The following is a 20733-nucleotide window of genomic DNA, read 5'->3' on the forward strand; positions in this document are numbered from 1 at the left end:
AAAGATCCAAACAGGCAGCATGCAGAGAGCAGCCAGTGCTGGAGCTGGCAGCGACTGCCATCAGGAACTACAGTAAGCAGAGAGAGAAGAGCTGGATGACTTCTCACAGCAATGCAGAGATTGGACTGTTTCTAACCTCAGCTACAGGAACGCTTGGCACCACGACCTCTCATCCCCTCTTTGTCCGACCAGCACCTCTCATGACCACTCTCATGCCCCAAACACAGACATACTAACTGGCACTCAGCAGAATGCCAGCTTGGACATGGCTTCAAGTTTCCTTCAGCACAGGCATCAGCTGAAGACACCTCAAAAACCACACAATCAGCTTCCAGTTTCAAATTCTCCAGTGAAAGATGGATGACATGAAAAGAAAATGTCACTTGATAAAAATAACCTTTCACAAGTGATCCCATGGTGAAGTGCACAGAAAATGAGGTTCTGTCTTATTGAAAAGATATCAAACCAAGTTAGCAGTAGCTTCCAGAATTACATTCTTGCTAGAGGAGTTGTTACAAGAGAAGAGCCAACACGGTGCAAGATCTTAATACAGATAAAATCTTAAGTATTTCAATATCGACATTACGGGAGTAATTTAAGTACCACAATGTGAAGCAAGTCCTATCTGATCTGCTGGATACAACAAAAAGTAATCCAGGAATAATCTGAGTTATACATGGAAGAAGCAAGTAATGCAATCTTCGCTTCTTGTGCTGCACTAAATGAGAAGGAAACAACACATGGGAGAAGAAATAGATCAAGATGGCTGTGTTTAGGCTTAAAAAATAGCCCAGGGCACAGAGTCCAACACATCATAAAAACATGCAGGTCACTGGCACTCCTTGTGTGGTGCACAAAGGTAGGCCCTGCTGGAATGGAGCAAAGGCTGTGCTGCAGGTGGGCTCACAGCCACACACCAGCAGAGCTCTGTGGCATCCCGGGCCAACTCCTCAGCTCCAAGGTAACAGCCACCTCAAACTGAGCACACTGAGCTCCAAAGCAGCGAGCTGGGTAAGAGGAGGGTCAGGGAGCAGCCGTGTGCCCAAATGCCCCAGGTGAGGCTCCTTGCAGGGATCCAACAGCAGCCAGGAGTGCAGGTGGAAGAGGCCAGCTGAAAGAAGTGCTGGTTTGAGGGCCACCTGCTACAGTGCCAACAGAGGAGTGCCAGCAGGGCTGCCCACAGCTCAGCCTGGAGAAGCTTCGCTCAGTGAGGCAGGCAGGGACCCCACCAAGAGACAAGCACACAACAGGCTGCTGCTGTACGTAAAGGATATGCAGAGCATTAATAAAAACTCATTGAATTACAAAAAAAAAAAATAATAATAATAATTATACCACGTGTATATAAAAGGACTAGAAGAATCCTCCTCCTAGGAGGAATCTTGAAGAGTGTGAGGACTCTCCCCTTTCAGAAGGGCATGTAAACAAAGACGTCACAAATGCAGTGCTTTACCCCTGACAGAGCCCACCATGACCACAAGGCCCAGCAATGCTTCACCCCAGCGCCAGGCAGGGAGCAGTGCAGCAGAGCTCTGCAGCGTGGCTGCTCCTCAGCACCCAGGCACCTGCAGCCCACATGGCACAGCTTGCTAAGGGCACGCTCAGAGCAGGCAGAGAAGGTGAGACAACACTTTGCTTATCTAAATATTACCCCTATAAACAGCAGATGCCATATTACACCACTACAATTAAGCATCAAAGCACAGAAGCTTCTTCTCAGGAGGTACAGTGGTGCTCTGTACAGCACCACTGCCATCCAGACACTAAGACAGCTGTTTCTTGTGGCACTGGAACAATCTCCACCCTGTGTTCTCACAGGTACAAGCTGGTGACCAGCTGCTGCTCAGTGGCTTCCGTCACTTAGTATAGGATTTTGGAAGAGAGAAAGCAATTAAAGAGGACAGGCTAGAGGTTGTCTTAGGTATGGACAGAGTAAAACTCTCTGCAGACACAGCAACAACAAAATAGCAGATTACACTTTATGAAAAAAAAATATCTTTCTGCTGTTGGAATGCAAGAATGGTATCTATTATAAAGACACACATACGCAGACACACAGGTACCTTTCTGTCCATCCACTAATGCTAGTCCCTCCTATACTGGCTGAGTATATACCTGAGAAACAACATTAGTGTTGAGATATTGCCCTTTAGAAAGCTTGAAAATGATAGGGAGTAGGGAGAAAGGGTTGAGAGAGAGCATAAGCAGCGGCAGTCTCTTCTGTCTGGTTTCCTTCGCATCCTCCCAGCTCAGAACAAGGCTGCAATCCGATGTGGAAACAGCCTGCTCAGAACAAGACTAAAGGAGTATCAGTTCACAGCTCTATAAAGCACACCAGTGTCAGTACAACTGGGTTTCAGACTTCGAGCCTGAAAGAAGTTGATGCATTTTCTATAGAGAGACTCCTGTACAAGTGCTATGGGACAGCTGCATTCACGTTCAGTGACGACTCCAGCTAGCCTACTTGCATCAGTGCTGGCTGCCTGTGGCTATTTGGTTTGATGGCAGAATCAAAAGGCGCTTTAACAACTTGCAGTTAACTTCTCCTCAAAACATACATTAGGCACATGAACAAAAAAAAAAAAAAACCAAAAAACAAGAGCTCAGAATAAATTAGCTTCTCAGCAGAAAAGACACCTGGATTGCAGCATTTCACTGAGGTTCCATAGAAGGCCGTACAGACACCTGCATGCTGGAAGGTAACCTTTTCAGTGGCTTGTCTGCAGCCTGCTTGCCACTGGAAGGAGGAGACCGGGCTCCAGGATCTAGCAGGGAAGACTTGGACTTGCGGCTGGACAGCAAAGAATGTTTGTTGGGTGCGGCATCTTTTGGGACATGTTTTTCCTTTGCAGTAACGTTGGCATTGGTTTGGGAGGCTGGTGGGACACCACCTTTCTCAGATTTGTCCTCCAGCGCGTTTTTGCTGGCTGATTTGGAGCTGCCACTCGCTGCCTTTTTTGAGAGCATCGTTGTCTTTCCCAGGTCAGCTGACCTACGGGTCTCTTTCTGCCTCAAGGCTGATTTAAAGAAAGACAATCCCTTCTCCTCCGATTTGCTGTCTCTCTTCAAACCAGAACGCATACCAACATTTGGAGACCGCAGGTTTGCCATAGAGGAGCTCCGCGTGTGCTTGCTGTCTACTGCCCTGCTGTCACTCCTGGAGTGGCTGATCCGCGGGGAGCTTGTTCTCGAACTGCTGGTAACACTTGTTTTATCTGACCCCAGGCTTATTTTAGAGCCCTCCCTGCTGAGGCTTCGTTCTGAAGTCCGGCTCTTCCCAGCAGAAGAGCCCTTAGTCAATGAGCCTGATGCAGCTTTCTTGGCAGCTGTGGAAGATGGAGAAGAACCTGACTTTTGTTTCTGTTGAGCCAATGGGACAGTCACCTCAGACTTGGTGTGACTTGCTATGGACTTGCTATGGTCCTTCCTAGCCTGGGTGGGTGCAGGAGACCCGTGTCGCCCAGTGGCCCTAGAGGCATCGGTCTTACTCCTAGACCGGGAAACCTTCTGGGAACTCTTGAGGGGAGGAGAAGAGCGAGACACTTTAGTCTCTTGGGTAGATAAGACCGTCCTTCCTTTCCTCATTCTGTCTGACTCAGAAGCTCCCTTGGAGCTGTGAGCCTTCTTCAGGGTTCCCTCCACTTTCTCTGGAGCCAGTCCTGTCCCACTGGGGGCTTTCACCTCCTTGACTGGAGAGCTATCCACAGAATCACTCTGATCAACAAAGGCGATTTGATTGTTGTTATCAAAAGGGTCCAAAGCAGGGTGACTCCTGTCTGGCTGCTCAGAACTCTTACCAAGCCCATCTGAAAGATCTGAGCTCGATGTCCTTACAACAGGCTCTTCCCTGAATGCCCCTTCCATGACAGCCAAGGGGGCCCTGCGAGCTGCTTTATGTTCTCGCCGGCCACCATCACAGGGCTCCAAGTAGCTGCTAGAGAGATTCCTCAAGCTGCCAAAGCAAGAGGTGGAGACTTTATCATCAGCAGCCTCCCCAATCTTCTCCAGAGTGGAAGCAGAGGTGTGTACAGGGGAGTCTCCAGAGAAGCGCGATGGAGAGTTGGAGCGCATCTGCAGTTTTGCAGAGAGTGACCACGAGGGCCTGACACCATTCTCACTCACGGCCAGTGGGCTGGTGACAGAAGATCTGGATGACAAGCTCTGACGCTGGACACTTCTTACAAAGGGCCGAGTTGAAAAACCTCCTGCAGAGCAAGAAAGCAATGCCATCAGTACTAAAGCCAAGCCCACAGTCAGTTTATGTCACCCCTCCATAGGTGCAACTTCAGAGTCACAGAATGGTTGAGTTGGAAGAAACTTTAAAGTCCCCTCAGCTTGCCTTTGGCTGGTTGCCCTCCACAAATTCAGACTGCCCGGGTCTCCATCCACAGCCTCGGGCAGCTCCTGGGATAGGGCACCAACAGCTCTGGGCTGCTACCTCTAAGTAAAGAATTTCCTCCCTTCCCTCTTTTAGTTCAAAACCTAAACCTAAACGAGTCGGACAGACACAACTACACCACACTGTGCACTTGTCTCTTCATGCCTGCCTGAGGCACAACTGTCTTGCACAAAAGCTAAAGGATTCAACAAGTGTCCACCTCCCCAGCTGCTAAAGGAACTGTCCCTCCTAGGCATCTTGGAATTGAAAGGCTGGCAGCCTGAGAATTTTTTTTTGGCTCAGCTCCTTCTCCCTGTGCACCTCAGTGTTAATACACACCATCATCCTCACTCCTTTCTCCAGTCAGCTCCACCGATTCCGAGAGCGAAGCCAGAGACGTACGCCGTGATGATGCTGCAGAAGCAATGCTGGGCTGCTTGCTGCCAGGAAGACGGCTGACCCAGTGCTCACAGAGTGAGGAGCTTGTGGAGCCTGCAAGGAATAGAACAGAAACATCAGGCCAGGAGATGCAGAACACATGAACTCCTGGGAAGATCAGTGTCAGGCATGTACTGCACCAGCTTCAATTTGGGCCTGTCTCATGTAGCCACAGCATTCTGATACAGAAGCGTTAAGTCTCTATTCACACATAGTTATGGCCACAAACAAAAGAGACAATTACACTTGTCCCAGCATGCTGCGAATGAAAAGAATTAACAGCACAGCACACAGACAGGACAGTCCTTGAGCTGCCACAAGAACACTGTGCAAAGAGAGGTAGGGGGAGCAGAACAACGGGAAGCTTCCCATGTCTCCTGTGCACAGCAGAGGACTCATCCCAGCTCCCTGTGAACTCTGAGACAGAGAGCTGAACTATAAGCAGAGCCAGGCAGAGAAATTATTCAGTTCTATGCAGAACAAACAATAACCACTTCCTAACAAAGCCAACAGGGCTTACCTGCCACAGAGCTGTTAGCAGACCATGATGGGATTGCTGTGCGTCTCTGGTAGAAAAGAATATATGCTGTCTGCTTGCAGACTTCATTTTCAGAAAGCTGCTGAACATCACTGTCATCAAAGCAGTACCACTGGCCGTCAACCGAGTTTTTGCAATATGCTGAGAGAAATATTACCATTACTTTCCTTACTCCTACAACTCTCAAGTTTGCTGTATGATAAGGTTGTGCTTTAATTATGCGCTCTGACGGACTCAGAGGAGAATGAAAGGAATGGATTTATTCATGTAACACATCCTCGTCCAGCCTGACTAGCAAGAAGGAAGCCTGAGATGCAACAAACAGCTCACATTTCAGGATGCCCTTTCTTCAGTATTGCTGCCCAGAACAGAGCACCAGTTGGGGTAGTTTCACTCATTTCACGTTCTGTTCTTTGTGGCAGACTGCTTTCATTAGTGAATCTCCTCCTGCCTGAGCCCACCCAGGACAAGGTGGCCCAGAGGCATTCATCTGAACTACAAACATGTACATTTTTTGTGCTGACTGAAGACATACAGATCCTATAACCACCACAGAGCTATTGAAAAATGCAGAGAGGGATTCAAAAATGGGCTGTGCACAGAGGCAATGTGCAAATGCTTATATATAATAGTCTCTTGCAACTACAGAAATGGGAAAGAACATTTTTGAAACACGGTGATATTACTCCCAAGGGAAAATAGTGCAGAAATGAATGTACAGTAGGATCTACGGGGTCTAAAGGCATTGTGCCATTTCTCAGTCATAAAAGTTACCCCTCCAGTATTACATAGTGAGCCCTTCTGAGCTGACCTAGGTCATTTTGTTGAAGAAGAGGAAGAAGCCACAGACAATAGAAAATATAACTGTTTTCTTTCTGAGAGGACATTATACTGCAGGAAACTTGCCTGTATAGTGTCCCCCTTGCATGGTGCCATGATGATTGCAGACAGCATACAGGTCATAGATATAGTCCTCAGGATCCCTCCCAAGACCATAAGGTCGCCTCCAGGGTGACCAGTGGGATGGCAGACTCCAGCTACTCTGACTGCGCTTAACAACATGAGGGGTCATGTCCAAACCACTCAGGGGAAATTTAACCATGTTCTGAAGTTTCATCCTTCGGTCTCCTTCCTGTGCAAAGAGAGGACAGCATGAACTGCAGTGACAGCAAGGCCACTGTCCATGGGGAAAACAAAAACCAGGAGAGAAATGCACAGGAACAAGCAGTGCTGCTGAAGAGGTGCTCTTGCCAGGTCACTCTGTGGCTAAACAAGCAGCCCTCCAGGATCACTTACCTGTCTAAACCTTTTGAGGTGTATGATGAGAACATCAGGTAAGGTCCAGAGGCTCAGTGTGATGCTACCCTGCTGTAGCTGCTTGCAGTGTGGGCATCGCCATGCATCATCTGGGGCAAGCTACAAGGAAGAGGCATGAGCTGGTATTAGTTTCAAGTTCCAAGGCAGCAGCCACTGCTTCTTCACTGGCCAAGCTCAGCACAGGCACCGACCCACAAATCCCAACTACCTCCAGCATTCATCAAGCTTCAGGGCTCCCAACAATACCTTTCAAAACAGCAAGGCAGAATTCACCTATAGCTGCTGAGCACATTACTCATTTCCACCTTTCAAAGCCCATAGTCCCTTAGAAATGAACAAAAAATAAAAGAGGCCTGAGTAGAGTTATCCTCACAAAAAAAAAAAAAAAAAAAAATAGCAGCAGAAAAGACATCTGAACAAAAGGAATACTGGCATACTTCAAATTTCATCTCTGACACCATGCTGCCCTCTGAGAATCCTTTTACTCCTTATGTCCCAATGGCCCAGACTTACAAGCTGCAGAAATTTGCACAGTCCACCAAGGAGAATGTATCATTTCAAAGACACAGGCATGACAAGCACTTCCATCCAGAGCCCCACGGTCAGAAAATTCAGAAGGCAGAGAGCTATAAAGCTGTCAAACAATGTTTCTTCCACCTCTGAAAGAAGCGACCAGAGGGGATCCACAATAATTAAAGCTCAATCAGGGGTCCACAATCCACCTCAGGGACCAATTCTTTTTACAGCAGGTTACAGACCTCTCTCAAAGGGACACAGATCACTTGCACGCTCCGGATCAGAACCATCTCAAGCCTGCCTCATGGCACACTACTGCTTCTGCCCATTTCACCTCCTCACATCAAGAGCTGAGCTGGAGGAGTAGAGCAGCCACACTCTTAGAGTCCGGTCCCTGGGTGACTGTGCTGCAGGACCCTGCTTAGCACAGGCTGCCTCGAGCCTGCTGCTGCTTCACTCAGGACTGGGAGAGCATAACTGCTCCAAGACAGAGCAGCACATTCCCATGAAGATGCCACAGTGTTTTAATCCTTTCTCCATACATCAGAAAAAGACACTGCTGTATCACAGGAAGAAACAGGAACTTGCACTTCTGTTCTGCAGCGATAAACATCAGGGGTGGAGAAGGAACATTACTGCCTTCAGCTTTCTCCTCACTGCAGAAAAACTGCTAGCAGGACTGCTAACTAGTGCTGTGTTAACAAATTTATTCTCCTGCCTCAACAAATCAGTACTTGCAGAAAACAGCTACTCTGCTGAGTATGGCATTCAGGCAGCACACAGACCAATCAGACATTCAGAGACATGGTGCCATACAGTCAGGTCCTACCTGCTCCTCTTTGGTGTACAGTTGGAAACACTGAGATAAAGTGCAGGTCTGAGGTTGGTGATGAAGCTCTCTCTGCTGGCGGACGCTTTCAGAGTCTGGAATATACTCATCCTCTGTGTTCACAAACAAGCTGCAGAGATACAACACATTTTTACCAGCACAGCCACCTGCTTCCCCTGCTGCTACTGAGCCATTGTGGAAATACAAGTAGAATTAGCAGCTTTTTCCTGGATTTGTCTTATTACACGTGAGCAAGAACTGCCTGGCAAGAGATCCCACCAGAGGAACACAACTGAACACAGGAGCAAACTGCTTCAGTGGCATGTACTGCAGTTTACCTCAGATAGACAACGCTGCTCACAGCCCACAGAATATCTCAAGTGAATATAATTCCTGAGGGAAGGAGCCACAAGTGAGACACAAGCTCCGTAATTCAGAACCCCAGCTACAGAGCAAAAGGCTCTGAGGCCAGAGCAAACCCAGCATGTACAACCTCCACCTGCCCCCACCAACAGCAGCCAGGGCATGGATGCTGGTTCTGAGGTCTGGTGTGTGCTGAGAGATTCAGTTCACAGTGTGATCTGGCCAGAGGCCAGAGGTCAAAACACTTCACAGCTTTCTATTTCATACTTACAAATCTTTAGTTTCTTTGTCCCATTCTACGACTAATTTCACATGAGCAGTGCCCCCCTGTCCACACGACTTCAATGCCCTGGAGAAGAACAGACACAAGTTAGAGCATCTTGGAATCTAACACCTACATTATCTTCCATACATATATAACTTGTCTCCCTTTGCTCTTCGCCTTCCTCACTGCCACCCAGATCAAGTTTAAAAGGAGAAAAGGAATTCACACAGCAAAAAGCTTGGCAAAGAGAGAACTGTATTTACTTAAGTGCTTAGTTCTGGAAATGAATGCATGTTTATTTACAAAACAAGCATCCAGAAAAAAAAATCTTCTGAAGAATAGTCAAGAAAAAAAAAAAACAAACGTGGGGGATGCTTTCATTCTCTTCTCCATTTGTGAGGACAGATTCCAGATGGCAAGATGGCAATCCTGACAACTCCCTGAGGACACCCAGCTATTCCTCTGCTTCTGTTTCCCTGCACGCATCTGCACCAGGACTGCCCCTTCCGCTGTGCCTGCATTCCAGCTCCCAGCTGACAAACCTCTCCCCGCCCAGGAGGAGCAGCACCACCTACCTTTCCACTGTTGGATGGCAGAGGGGCCGCTCCTCCTGAGGTAGCAAATACGTTATGCCCACAACACTGACCACTCGCAAGCTGAATGGGCAGACCTGCAGCAAGACAGCAGAAGCCACGTGAATGACTCCAGTACAAGTTAACTTGCTCCCAACATAAGCAGACAGTGAGTTTAACTCAGAACGCATTTTACACGAGTGCCCAAGATCCAGCTATGCCAGGCAGCTAGCAGAGGGCAGCTATGCAGACAGCAGCTAATATTCCATGCCCCAGACCTCCCCCCTGCAGCGACCAGACAAGCTGTCCCTTCTCATCACTGCACAGAGGGAGCTCTCAGCAGAAACACGCAACCACTAAGCAAACTCTGCAGCTTTCCTTAAGGCAAGCACCACCAGCCAGGGGATTTCCAGTGCAGATAGCAGCACTTATTTCTCAAGTGCCTCTTAGGGGTAAGGAAGGAAGTGAAGCATGTAATTTCTTCACCTGACCAGTTTACTCTTAGCTGGAACGCTCAGCAAAGCAGACAAAAGTATAAGCGACTTGGACATTATTGCAAAAACAAACATGGGAAGGCATCAGCACAGCACGTGCATTGCTTCCAGCAACGAGGTTTCCTGATCAGGTCATCACACAGCACAGGACACGCCATAGAAACTGAGCCATATGCCTCACCTGCAAACAGGCTGCAGGCCGCAGGAAATACTGCATCTTCTCCAAGATTTCCTTCTGCAGAATATCCCAAGCAATTGTTTTTTCCAAATGCAGCACAAAGGGCAAGCCAAACCTAGAGAACAGACAAGCATTTGAGGAAGAAATTAAAAGATCATCCTTTTCAGCAACCCAGACCCCACACTAGGACAGAGCCACAATGCTCCCCACTCTGCTCCTACAGAAACTCCTCAGAAACAAGGCATTCTGTACAGCTTTGCCAAGATCACTTCTTGCTCTCCCCCACCCGAATGCACTCAAAATCTCCAGCTGTTGTTGAACACAGACACGCCTGCTGTCTCCCAAAACATGTGGCTCCCCAGCAGGTCACACATCTTGATCGGCTCACCATCCTCTCAGTAACACTAGGCCATATTAAACTCAAAATCAGGAAGATTTGCTGCATTCATTAATGGGTTTTGATCAGTATATTTAACTCTTCATGGAAGCTAGGAATGTGAACTGGCCCTGCTGCACCTTGTGTTTTCACTATTCAGTGAGGAAAACACAGGTCATTTGGGCAACAGCCACAACAGTCAACCTGACAGGGAACGTGGCACTCACCTTTTGCTCTGCTGTCCAGTGCACGCTCTATTACACACCAGCAAGACAATCTTGTCATTTGCTCCTTGTCTAGTAGAGGACTGTTCCAGTTTTCCAGACACCACAGTTCCTTGAGAGTATGATACTGTTCGTGAGTGTTCAGTGCCATATTTTAAGTTATTCAGGTTATTGTTCACATGTATTCCTGAAGAAGTAGAAATGAATTACTTCATTATGTCATTTACAATGTGTGTCCCTCTGGGGAACCTTCTCTGGGCATCAGGGAGCAGGTCAGTATGGAATAGAGACTCACTATTTTTATTACACTAACACAAAGGCTTCAAAGAGCAGTTGCTTTTCATGGTGACTACTTCTTTATAGAGATAAATTAGATGCAAGTGCTCACCTAACTGATTTTTCACAGTAATTTGTGCAAATACTCATAAGCTTGTCTGCCTGCATGAAAAGCTGAAGTGACAGAAATTCTGCTTGTTACATTCAATAGGAAAATTTACCTTTGATTACCCTCTGTCCACCCAGGATGCAATTACTCCCTTTCTCTGAGAGGGAGATAGAAAAAAACTGCATTTCTTGAGCTTTAATAGAGAAAAGTGCTTGCTCATTCCTGAGCCTGTTCATTCATCATTGACAATCTGATTTTAAATAACATGATTTTGGTGTCTTGATCTGGTCCTTAGAAGACCTTTAAAAGAAAACTAAACAGATATTGAATTAAGCCAGCCAGGCCTGCAGAACAAGCCCAGGAAGAGGAAGACAGTCATGTACATCACTTCTTGATAACCTCCCAGCTGGCACCACCATTACACCTACTGGAATAAGACTGGACAAAGCCCGAGCTGAAATCAATACACCAGAGAATTGACTATTTGTAGGACATAAATTATTGAGTAAGCTCTCTTCCAAAAATCAAACCTCTCTCATCCAATCACCTGGGGTGGGCACAAACCAGTGATCTCCACTTACCTCTCTGACTAAGGATACCCTCAGGCCTAAATATTTCCGGGGTCTCAAAGGCAAAAATGCAGTCACTTTCATGAATTGTGTCCAAGTCATCAGTGTCACAGAAGGAACGATGAAACCCATCGTAGTACATCTCCGTCAGCACAATCTAGAGCCAGCAGAAGCAAAAAACCCATGAAGCCACCCTAGTCGAGTCCTGCTGAGCTGCCCCATCTCTCTCTCAGCATGGGCTGCCTGCTGCAGAGTGCATTCCTCAAAGTATCCATGTGCTGGCCCAGAGCAAGGTGCAGGCAAGAAGGCAGTCACAGAATAGAAGACAAGGCAACGGCAGCATGCAGGGGGTTTGGTGGGATCTGACAGCCTTCTTGGAACACTTCCTGTGCCCATAGGTGCCCAACAGTTCCCTGATACATAGGAACCATGGGGTTATCAGGCAGGATAGTGCAAAGTCTGCACAGGAGGTGATCCTAGCATCACTAGATTTCAAGAAGTCAACCCACAGGAAAAAGCAGGATCCAGGATATCACCATACTGCTATGGGTTGCAAGTTGCAATTCTACACATCCAACACTACTTGCACACAGGATGAATGCCACGGTATTGGCCTCCTTTAGCAGGAGAACTCAGGCAAGACCAGCCCTTACCTGCTCAGTGGGTATCTTGGTTTCTGAGGACACAGCCTCCCGCAGCCTGGCCACCGTCCCAGCGATGGGTACAGCCACCCCGATGCGCATGCAGTGGGAGCACTTCCCCTGGTACACCACAGTGACATAGAGTGGCCTGCAGAGAGCACAGACAGGTCACAGGACCTCAGGCACAGGCTTTACAGCACCCAGAGGAGGCCAGCCTGACCAGAGGCACCCCGGCTGCAGCTGTGGGGCGACACAAACTTATTTGACTTCCAAAGACCTCTTTTACTATATACGCTGCTGTTAGTTGTTCCTAAAAGCAGGAAGCTTTGAAAAAAAAGATGCACAAAGTTAAAAGTAAAACCCTCTTGTAAAACAATCCAATTTTCCAGCAAGGATCCTGTAACAGGTCAGTTCAGAGGAACAACTTAGTGCACTCAGAGAGCTGCTGCCACAACCACAAGGACAGCTCTTCCAAGTTGTTTCTTAAAACTAAGTCCTGCCTCCAACAATACCAAAAGTAATACCTCTAAAGTACACAATGGAGAATTGAGCCTACAAGGAAACTTCCCCTGGAAAGCCCACTCAGCCTCCACTTAGCAGTGGAACAGGGATTTTGAACCAAACAGGACATCTTCCTATTTAGTATCTTCTTTCAATTCTTTTGTTCCGTTGCTTCTTGAACTGCATCCATAGTGTCACATAAAGGAGCTGCAGAGCTCAAGTACCCATTGTATAAACAGGTGCCTCATTGCTACGGGGGAAAACAGGCAACACATACTTCAAGACAATGCCACATACCGTGTGTGAGGCAAAGGAATCGGCAGAGAGATGCAAAGAAAAGGGTCAAAGGTGTTGCTCTGCTTCTGGCAATGAGGACACGTCAGAGAGGACCTGGTACAAACACCAGTAACAGAACAGTTATACACCGTTTCATCAGGAACAGATCAATGATCACATCACAAATAACCAACCCCACGTGTCACACTTTTCTTCCTCCATACAAAGCGGCTTGGCACAGAGACAGAACAGACATAATTCCTGTAAGAGAAGGGTACTGAATTTCTAGATCATTTCAAAGTAATTAGCTTGAAAGTTCATTACAGGGCATGCAAGGAAAAGACTTCACTCAAGACACTGAATTGGGCTTTGAATAAGCATCACTCCAAGATTAATAATTCACCAACAGCAGCTCCAGTGTGAAAGACCTGAAAGGATTTTCTCTTTGAAGAGAGGTGAAGTGATGGGAAGGAGACTGTGACAGTCAGCACTGCAGGAGCAAAGATCTCTTACTCAGAAGAGGACAAATCCCAACAACACATCTCCTTCCAAATCAACCTGCACCTTGCACTGCCAGTGTTTTACATTACACAAAGTTTCTCCTTTGTAGAAGAAAACCTGGCAAGCACTGGGGAGAATGCCCAGTAATTCAAGTTCCTACAGCAGCACAGATACAAGACACTGAGGAACACTGGAATTAGTTCTGCACTGGTTCTGAAATTAGAAAGCTCACTTCCCAGAAGTATGAGAAACTCACAGGAAATAACCTGAAGGGACACTGAAGGATTCAACTCAGGATTCTCAAGCTCCAGATAACAAGAACCCGGCAAGGTGCCTGGGATCCATCTGCAACTTTCCAGCAGCCTCCAGGCATCTCTGCGCTTTGCTGCAGCCTCTTGCCTCTGAGCAGGCAGGGTGAGCTTCACAGCAGTGAGCACCCCGGGCCTTTGCTCTGTTAAGCACTGCCTTGTTTTCAGGACACATCAGGGCAGGTGGCAAAGGGGTGCATACTGTAGAATATACCAAATTTAAAGTAATCAAACTCTCTCTCTCTTCCTTCTGGTGAAAGTTTCTAGTTCAACTTTTATTCAGCAAAAATTCAGAAACATCTGTTAGCAGTCCCAATTGTACTGTGAGCTAGCGTCAGAGTAAAATTAAACTGGGGTCACTACTGCGTGTAATAATGCCTCAGAATTTACAAAATGTCATACCTGTACTGGGCTTGAAAGAGTTCCTGCACGAAAGTACTACTGATGGGAAAGGCTGGTCCCTCAAGGAGCACATCATCCTCCAGTGGTGGCTAAAAGAAAAGAAGAAACCCCAGAAGCATAGCCAAGCGTGTAGGTGTGCTCCAGCTGACTCCAGTACTCCCAGCCAAATCTGTGCCCTCCCTGACCAGAAACATCAGGAAAGTGTCCAAGATTTTTAAGCAGTGCTCTCTGCCCACACAGGTTGTCAGGGCCCCGTGACTGCACGACAGGCAGGGGTCCTGCACCAGATGCAAGGCTGGCAGCGTTTCCTCTGCGTGTCAGCATTCTCTAAGGGTTGCGTCAGGGAGCCCGTGCCAGGGATTACTGAAACAGCTAGCCACATTCACAGGGACAGAAACAAACAGTATTTGAACCCAAGCTTTTGTCTCATTTGAACCATCGGAGTTCAGGCGCCAACAGGCAGATTTGATTTGAAGAGCAAAGCAGCAGCTGATCTCCCATGTAGGCTCACAGCAGCGTTTCTTACCTTGAGAGGAGGCACGCCGCTGTAATTCACCACGTTGTTCAGATCCTCGTGGACTCTGTCCAGAAGCCAGAGCAGGAACTCCTGCGCATCGTGCTGGGCATTCCCACGGTACTGCATGGCATTCTTGGACACAATGTTCTGCAGAGGAACAGAGACTGCATGCAGTAAGACAACTGGCACTACTCCGGATAAGCTTTCAAGAGTCGGAGGATGTAATTTACACTTGAATTTCCAGAAAAGCCATCTCAGGAGTGCAGCAGCACGCCCAAGGGATTTGCTCAAATCTCTTTTTCTTCCGGACGCAAATGGGAATGGCTTGAAAATTCACCAGCAACAAAAGTCTGCACTTCCACAAGTCTGCCCCTGCCCTGCAGCTCCAGGACACCTTTCGCAATGCTGACATTTGTGCTGAGCCTCAGCCAAGCCACACGTGCCTCTTCCTCCCCATGCAGAAGTCAGAAGGCTTGGAATCATCTTTCACCATAAGCAATCAGCATCAGGAGGTGCTTCCTGTGCTGCAGCCCCTTGATCTCACTTTCACCTTCCCTACAGCACTGGGACAGACCCAGGGGACGGGAACCGTGCACCACCACAAGGCACCCAGACTGAATGCTCTCCAAAATAACAGGACATGATGAGCTGACCCTGGAAAGTTACAAACTGAGGAGAAAGCAGCCCCTGCTGCAGAGAAAAATAAAAAACAGCTTTTTCTGCTTCTTCAGGGACACAGGGAGCATCAAAGTGACACAATGCTGGCACCAGGCATCTGCAGCACAAAGGCAGAGCAGCCCTGCACCCTGGCAGCACCAGATGTGCTGCATGCCCACCACAAACCTCCTTCATTTCTCTAATCAGACTTCACAACAGATTTGAGAAAGGGGGATGGGCTGCTTGCTTTATCCCTCTAAAAATGGGGTCATCGGAAGGGAGGGGTGATGAGAAAGACAGGGAAGGACTGACAGACATATATTCTCTATCCTCTATAATCCGTCCACCTGCCTCAAGGCAGCAAAATAAGGGAGAACAGAAATAATCTGCTCTCATTACACATGTGCATGCCCTTCTGACAGGGGATTTCCTGTCCCTGCAGGCACAAGGGCCAGCACCCTAGCAGCTCAAACATACCAACGTGGTGCTAAAGCAGTGAGCAGTGTCCAGGGAACAGCCACTCCACACAGGGTTGGCCATTCCACTCCGGACAGGGCTGAAGTTAAGAGCACCCTGAGTGCCAAGGAGCTCTGGACTTCAAGCAAGGACTGATTTCTCACTGCCCCTTCCCAGCACCACTGGCGTGGCTCTGGCAAAGACCTGGGTGCTGGATCCTGTGTGCACCAAGGGCTGCCTGCAGGTTGCAGTCTGTGCTCCCAAACCAGCACCAGCAGCATGCTCCCAGTGCTCCTCCTGCTTCCTGCTGCCATTGGTACAAGCAGATTTGTTCTTGCTTGAACAGTGCAATACAGCAGCAGCAATTGTGACTGGCTGCAAATACAGAGTTAAGAAGCAAATGGTTTAAACATGCATAAAAACACATTAAGAACAGCACATCCACCAACCTCCTGGCCTTTAATCCCCTGCCCCTAATCTGAGCTGCAGGCAGAGGTGGCACATCCCACCAGGCTCCATCTCACAGGGCAGTGCAGCTGCTCCAGCTGTGAGCAGCAGTGTGGGAATGGGCTCTGGGGACCCACCACCCTCAGCCAACAGGATGAAATCCTCCCAGAGCTCAGAAACCCTGAATGGAAGCAGAACTACTAGAAGAGAGAAAGGGGAAATCATAATTTGTGTTGACTGCAGATATCCAGCCCCCTAATACAAGCTCCCCACAATCAAACAAGTCCCTGTCTGTCCACAAAGCTGATTTACAGCAAAGATGCATTATCGTTTTTATCAGCCCAATGAAACTTTAATCATCTATTGCTCTAAATAGATGCCATAAACAAAGCCAAGCATAGCTGAACCACCGGACACTCCTTTGCTGCTGTTTTTCTTCCAGGTGGCAAAGATGACTGAAGGGAAAATGTCAGCCCGCTGTTTTCCAGTGTGCCTCTGGTAGGAAGCAGCTGTTGAAAGGTTTGTGGACACGGACGGATGGAACTGGCTCGTGACAGCCCTGAAACAATGACACACGTGAGCAGGAAAGAGCCTATTATTTGTCTGTCATTGAACATTGTGAAGTTGGGCTTGGGCAGAGATTGTGTTGTTTTTAAATCCCACAGACAGCTTTGTGTTTGGGTAGCTTCTAAACAGACACCTCACGAAGAGGTCACACACACAAACATGGCAACTTCCCCTCTCAAAGAAAGATTTCCCCTCCAGGGAAAGCAAAACCTGGGAAACAATGGCTCCAACCTGGCAGCCATCCACAGCCCTGGGGACAGAGCCAAAGCCACAGGCTACCCATGGTCAGTGGGGGTCCTGGACCCACCATGGGGGGCACGGACCCAATGCTGGCACAAACCTGCTGCAGAGGGCACAGCAGCCAGGAGAGCCACCCAGACACAGGGCAGTGGAACCACACAGCAGGAACACAGGGACTGCAGCTGGAAGGAGGGATGGGCAATGCCAACAGCAGAACAGGGGCTGAACTGGGGCAAGCACCTCAAGGCCCCACAGCACCCAGCTCTGCCCGCTCCAGAAACATGGGAACCATGGGGCCAGGTCACAGCAGAGGGGACCCAAGCACCACTGCCCTCCTCTCTCAGAGCAGGGGGCCAAGGACTGGCTGTGTCCATAGGAGCTGCTCCACAGGTTGCAGACATTCAGAATCCCACAGAAATGAAACACAGCCAATGGACCACTCATCCCAAGCACAATATTTACATCAAGAGCTTTCCTAAACACCAGCATTGTAAAACTAAGTTACACACTATTAATTGTTACTGAGGTTTAAAAAAAAAAAAAAAAAAAAAAAAAAAAATGGAAAAGGCAATATTTACTTGGCACAATAATCCCTGTTCCACTAACAGGGATTTGCTTTTGGTCCAGATCTAATTCTGATAATCCAACTCCATCCCATTCCTATGGCTCTGCTGTATTTGCTGTACACACTACAGGCAGTTTCATCTTGTAGGGCAGGAAAAGAAACCGGGGCAGCACAAGTACAGCAGGGCCCTGGAGAACATCAGAGTGCTCTGGTGTGCAGCCGGCCTAGTGATGAGGAAAGCCTCAGAACAGCAAATAACTTCACCATCCACAGGAGACCACAACTGCAGGAAAGACAAAAGCAGAGGATCTGGGTACGGGTATACAATTTTCAAGCCCAGTAAGTTTCAATAGAAGTTCTCTCCCTGCAGCTCCCCTGTTCCTGGCACAAAGGGCACTCTGTCCCTGCAGCTGATGGACAGAGCTCTGGGGGAGAGCGGGACGGTGCCCTGCAAACAACGGGCCCCAAGCACAGCTATTGCTGACACAATGTGTGTTTGCTGCTATTGTCACACCATCACAAAGGGAAAAAGGAAGCGCGAGCTGCAATACTGGCCCCAGTTATGAAAGCAGCGGTTCTGTTTAGGCAGGAAAATAAAAACCACTGCACACCAGGAGAAAGTGGTTGCTCAAACAACTGTGAAAGAGTACGAGGCCGGAGGGGAGGTCGCCCAAAGCTGCACCTGCCTCCTCTACCTCAGTGTGGAACATCTCCCCCTGGGAAGTTCGTGAAGGAACAACAGCCCCTCACCCACAGCCCCTTCCACATCAGCCCCGAAGGTCTCCATCCTGAACGACCCAGAGAGGCTTTCCCTTGAAGCAGCATCTTCTCTGCCCTAAGAACAAAGCCTGTGATGTCAGAACAAGCCAGCAGATAATACTTATCCTGTATCCTAAAAGGCGCTTAGCACCTGCAAATAAGCACTCCGAGATCAGAAACTGTCTTTACCCCATTATACACAGCACTACCAAAAAAATCCCCCACACCTACTGCTAAGCGCTGCCTAAAGAGCTTTGTGAGCAGCAAATGTGACTGTCAGTAAGTACTGCCAAAGGAGTGAAGGTGCAGAACAACTCCTGAAAACACTTCTCACCATTTCAAACAGAAAAGAAACAGGCTTTGAGGGACATTCTCTGGGGAAAACAGCAGTTCCCAGAGCGAAAGCACCAACCTTCACCTTCCTTACATGTAAGGTTCTTGTTTACACCTTTAAATAAACCATGCAAACCTGCTGAAGAAGGCTTTAATTAACAACAGTGAATTTAATAGCAGGTTCATGCTACTGAATTGCCTTTAGAAGCATTCATTTACTACTGAAAGTAACTGCCCCAGTGAGAAGCAGCTGCACGCTCACCTCAATGCTGAGGTCACTGTGAGCTAACTCTGGGCACAGCCATGGGGCCCACCTGCACCAGACCCCCAGCATGAGGCTTTGGGACCCAGCTGGGGGGCCTGATGGCTCCAGTTCTCCCAGCACGGACCAGGCAGGCACTCGCTGTCAGTTATGGCAGCCACTGGGCAAAGAAAGTTCCGCAATTAGAAAAACTTGGAACGCAGGTTGAGCTGAATACATGGCTCTGCTTCCCTTCTTGTTCTGCCACCCCTATCCAGGCACCTCTACTCCAAGCCTGCACATAGCACTTCTTGGCCTTGCTCTGCTCTCCCCTTTATATCTGTACTGGGGAAAGATAGCTTTGCCTCCTCAAGCTTCTAATCATTACCCATGAGAAATTCACACCTGCTGCTGCCAGGGAGCACTCACAAGTTGGGGGGTGGCTTCAGCAGAGCCATGGGGTGGGTGGTAGCACCTCATGCTCCTCACCAGATGCTGGGCCTCCTTTTTCCAACAGGGTGCCTCTGACCCAATTGCAGAGTGTACCTGCTGCAGGGCTCTGTGCTAGTCAGAGCCAGGGGCAGAGCCCGCAATGCCCCAGCAGCACGACGGTGGGACAGAGGGCTCAGGGCCCCCTCCCATGCCAGCAGCAAGCCACCACGGCACGACAGGCATGAAACAGCAAAACGGGCACCTCCAGCATCAGGCACAGAGCCGCCGGTGGCTTCACCGTGTAGTGGAAATCAACAGGCTGGCTGCCCCACCGGGTCCGGGGCTTCCGCTCCTCCTGAGGGGCAGCCACGAGCATTCCAAACGCACCCAAAGCGGCAACAAACCTTCCACGTACAACGGTGGGAGCGCCCAGGTACGGGTGGGACGCGGAGCGGCGCGGGAGAGAACCCGTTCCTTCAGCGTCAGCCTAACCGCGGCCCGGCACGTGGGAAGCAGCGCGACGCCGCCGGGCCTCCGGCGCGGGCTCCTCGCACCGAGACGCGGACGCACGGCAGCGGCCCGGCCACCGAACCGCGCCCAGGCCCGAGGCCCGCTCCCGCCGAGCAGAAGCGCAGGGCCGCACCGCGGCGGCTCTGCCCGCCTCACCTTGAAGTCGCGGCTGTGCTGCGGGGTGTATTCCAGCGTCCAGAGCGCCCGCACCAGCTGCGCCAGCTGCTCCGTCACCTCGCCGGGTGCGGGGGGCGGCGGGCCGGGCTCCGCGGGGCCGCGGAACTGCTCCAACGCCAGGAACTCGGCGAACAGCTCGGTGTTGCTGAGGCACTGCAGGATGGCGTTCATGAAGCAGGTGTTGCCGTGGTTGCGCAGCCCCGCCACGCCGGGCACCGCCTCGGAGCCGCGCTCGGGCGGCGGGGGCTCGGGGCGGCGCGGCGGGCCCGGCGGGAGGCAGCTGCCCAGGCCGCCGGCGGCTCGCGGCGGAGGCAGGCGCGGGGCCTGCGGGCCGCGGGGCTCGGGCTCGCTGCTGTAGTGCGAGAGCGTGGAGAGGGTCTTCAGCACGCGGCTCATGAAGCCGCCGAGCGACCGCCCCGGCGCCGCGGACGGGGAGGAGGAGGCGGCGGCGGCGGCGGCGGCGGCGGCCGGTGCGGGAGCCGCGCCGCCGCCCGCCGCCCTCCCGCGGAAGAGCCGCTTGCTGAAGGAGCGCTTCTCCTTGGCGCTGCCCGCCGGCCCGGGGCCGCTCACCCGCGACATGGCCGGGCGGCGCCGCGCGCATCCCCACGACCCGCCCGGCCAGGCCCGCTCCGCGCGCGGCCCGCAGCCGCCTCACGGCGCCGCCATGCGGCGGGCGGGGCGGGGCGCGGCGTCACATGACCGCCCCGCCATCCCCGCTTTGGGCTGACGCCGCGCCGCCACCTTTACTGAGGGCAAGGCGG

General features: G+C 50.1%; 1 protein-coding gene across 1 annotated transcript; it reads right to left on the reverse strand.

Moving 5' to 3' along the window:
* Nucleotides 1-2652: 2652 nt before the first annotated feature.
* On the reverse strand, nucleotides 2653-20551 carry USP31 (ubiquitin specific peptidase 31; the record flags this gene model as incomplete). Its single annotated transcript, XM_079542843.1, has 16 exons — nucleotides 2653-4205; nucleotides 4718-4870; nucleotides 5337-5495; nucleotides 6261-6486; nucleotides 6651-6770; nucleotides 8017-8146; nucleotides 8651-8728; nucleotides 9220-9314; nucleotides 9892-10003; nucleotides 10492-10675; nucleotides 11455-11599; nucleotides 12096-12231; nucleotides 12882-12974; nucleotides 14072-14160; nucleotides 14598-14735; nucleotides 19952-20551. 16 exons carry the CDS (start codon nucleotides 20549-20551, stop codon nucleotides 2653-2655), a joined length of 4011 nt encoding a protein of 1336 aa, XP_079398969.1.
* Nucleotides 20552-20733: the final 182 nt, after the last annotated feature.

The sequence above is a fragment of the Tetrao urogallus genome, assembly GCF_951394365.1.
Source record: "Tetrao urogallus genome assembly, chromosome: 15".
NCBI lineage: Eukaryota > Metazoa > Chordata > Aves > Galliformes > Phasianidae > Tetrao > Tetrao urogallus.